The 2158-nt window shown below is 45.2% G+C and overlaps 1 protein-coding gene across 1 annotated transcript in view; it reads left to right on the top strand.

The window, feature by feature from the left end:
• The first annotated feature begins 213 nt into the window (after window positions 1–213).
• PPP1R36 (protein phosphatase 1 regulatory subunit 36) overlaps window positions 214–2158 on the top strand; it is a 27958-nt gene continuing 26013 nt past the window's right edge. The window contains exon 1 of the mRNA XM_009273382.2: window positions 214–279. Within this exon, the coding sequence (XP_009271657.2) occupies window positions 214–279 (66 nt within the window). The remainder of the gene's footprint in view (window positions 280–2158) is intronic.

The following is a 2158-nucleotide window of genomic DNA, read 5'->3' as shown; positions in this document are numbered from 1 at the left end:
TAGCATGATCCTGTTTTTAATGAGCAGGCAGAAGTACTTGGCAGGTAAATGGCATAGTCATGGATGAAGTATTAGCTACTGTGAAATTCAGTTCTGTACTTGTGTGTCTAATACAAACAGTAGTGCGCACACACAGAGTCTCATATTCCTAGAGAAACCGGCGCTGACATTTAACTGCCCCTGGGAAAAGAGGAGGAAGTTAATACGGTGGGTATGGAAGATAGAGACTTGACACAGCAAGAAGAAACAAGAGGCAGAAAAGAGGTGAATGACTGGATGGTGAGTCAGTGATATTCTTGTTGAGTTCATGCATGTGTTTATTTTCTGGGTGTGATATCTGAATTAAACATTAGATATACCTAAAGAATGGATACGTATGTGTACTGTTGAGTGTTCTCAGTTACTGGGACGCACATGGACACACAAACACCACAAGAAACAACATTAAAAGAAGCCTATTAAGACTGCAAGGTCACTTGTTCAGAATTATGACCATCAGAGCAAGTCTATTTCTTCTTTCTTTGTGCTTATGCATCATAACCCAGTTTTTAATTACACAGTAACAGGTTTTTAAAATTTTTTTTCGTCTGTAGGGCACCTGCCTCGGTCAGTGCACACAAAGGGCAGCGTATACTCTAAGAAAATAATATTTCCCAGTTCAATATACACCTTGTTTACTGTGTGCTGTCCTGCCCCAGCTCTGGAGAAGAATTATCCCTTAGGATGTTGCCTGTGGATCTCATCACTGTTGCATCTTGAGCGCTTCACAACATTAAACATTTAGTTTTCACCCCTGAGATGTGCATAATTCCCACAGAGAGAAGGTGATAAAACAAAATACCTAAAGCCAAACACTATCTGTCTATTATGGGGTCTTCTACTGGAAATGCCAAGGAACTGGTTTTTCAGACAGATTAGTATTATACACTTCTTGGACTGTTCAAAGTAGAGTTCCTGTTGGCTTCAGTGACAGCTGTGGGTACCTAGTCCTGCATTTCAGACTTCCATGAAGCCAGGCTGTTCGCTCAGAGAGAAAAGAGCATGCAAATAATGGTCATTAGGGTTAAATGCGGGTTGGAGTGATTTGCCTGGCATTCTGTGACTGAAGCCCATATGGAAATCAGTTTCCCACGTAGCCTTCAACTGCCTCAGCCATTACGCCTTATTTTCACTTCTTGTAATCTTCTGGCTCACTCATTTTATAGCTTCCAACTCTTGCAACAGCTGAAGCAGTGATCCAACAGACACTATTCTCCTTTGCTACACAACGCCAGGCTTTTAATTTTTTTTTGTCCAGACTGATACCCATTTGGGCCATCAGCACAGGCGGGATGTTTGGTGCTCACCTCTGCACCCTCAGCTTGTGAAATACTTGGGTTGAACTGATCTCTAGCAAGCACTTGGTTAAGGGTAGTACAGTGCTGCATCTGAGCATCCCAAGTCTCCTGCTCTGGTAACTCAGTCAGTCTCGGGGTTGTCTGTTGGGACAGTCTGTTGGCTGTCCTGGCCCCTGTGCTTGGCCAGAGCCAATTCTGTCCCACTCTCCACAAATCCCTTTCAGATTTTCTTCATTTTCCCCTAGTTACCTGTCTGCTGCACTGATTCCCAGGCCTTCCCTGCCTGCCTAGCCAGCTCTGTCTTTAGCTCTCAGTCCCAGTCTTTACACTCACAGTTGTTCTCCCTGTAGGTAGTTCTCACTCTTAGTTTCTCCCCATCTTTGATCTGGGCTTTTTGTACCAATTTGCTCCCAACTCTAGTACAGCTGAAGGCTTGTCTCCCCTGCCTCCTGCACCACGAACGCTAACACAGGTGGCCCTGGCTATCTGCAACACATCCTTTACTTTTCCCAGTTCTTTTGGCACGACATTTACTGGAGTGTCGTGGTTTAACTTCAGCCGGCAACTAAGCACCACACAGCTGCTCGCTCACTCTCCCCTCCGGTGGGATGGGGAAGAGAATCGGAAGGGTAAAAGTGAGAAAACTCGTGGGTTGAGATAAAGACAGTCTAATAGGTAAAGCAAAAGCCGTGCATGCAAGCAAAGCAAAACAAGGAATTCATTCACTCCTTCCCATGGGCAGGCAGGTGTTCAGCCATCCCCAGGAAAGCAGGGCTCCATCACGCGTAACGGTGACTTGGGAAGACAAACGCCATCACTCC

The sequence above is a fragment of the Aptenodytes forsteri genome, unplaced genomic scaffold (genome assembly GCF_000699145.1).
Source record: "Aptenodytes forsteri isolate BGI_AS27 unplaced genomic scaffold, ASM69914v1 Scaffold479, whole genome shotgun sequence".
NCBI classification, from domain to species: Eukaryota; Metazoa; Chordata; class Aves; order Sphenisciformes; family Spheniscidae; genus Aptenodytes; species Aptenodytes forsteri.
This window is presented reverse-complemented; position numbering and strand designations above follow the sequence as displayed.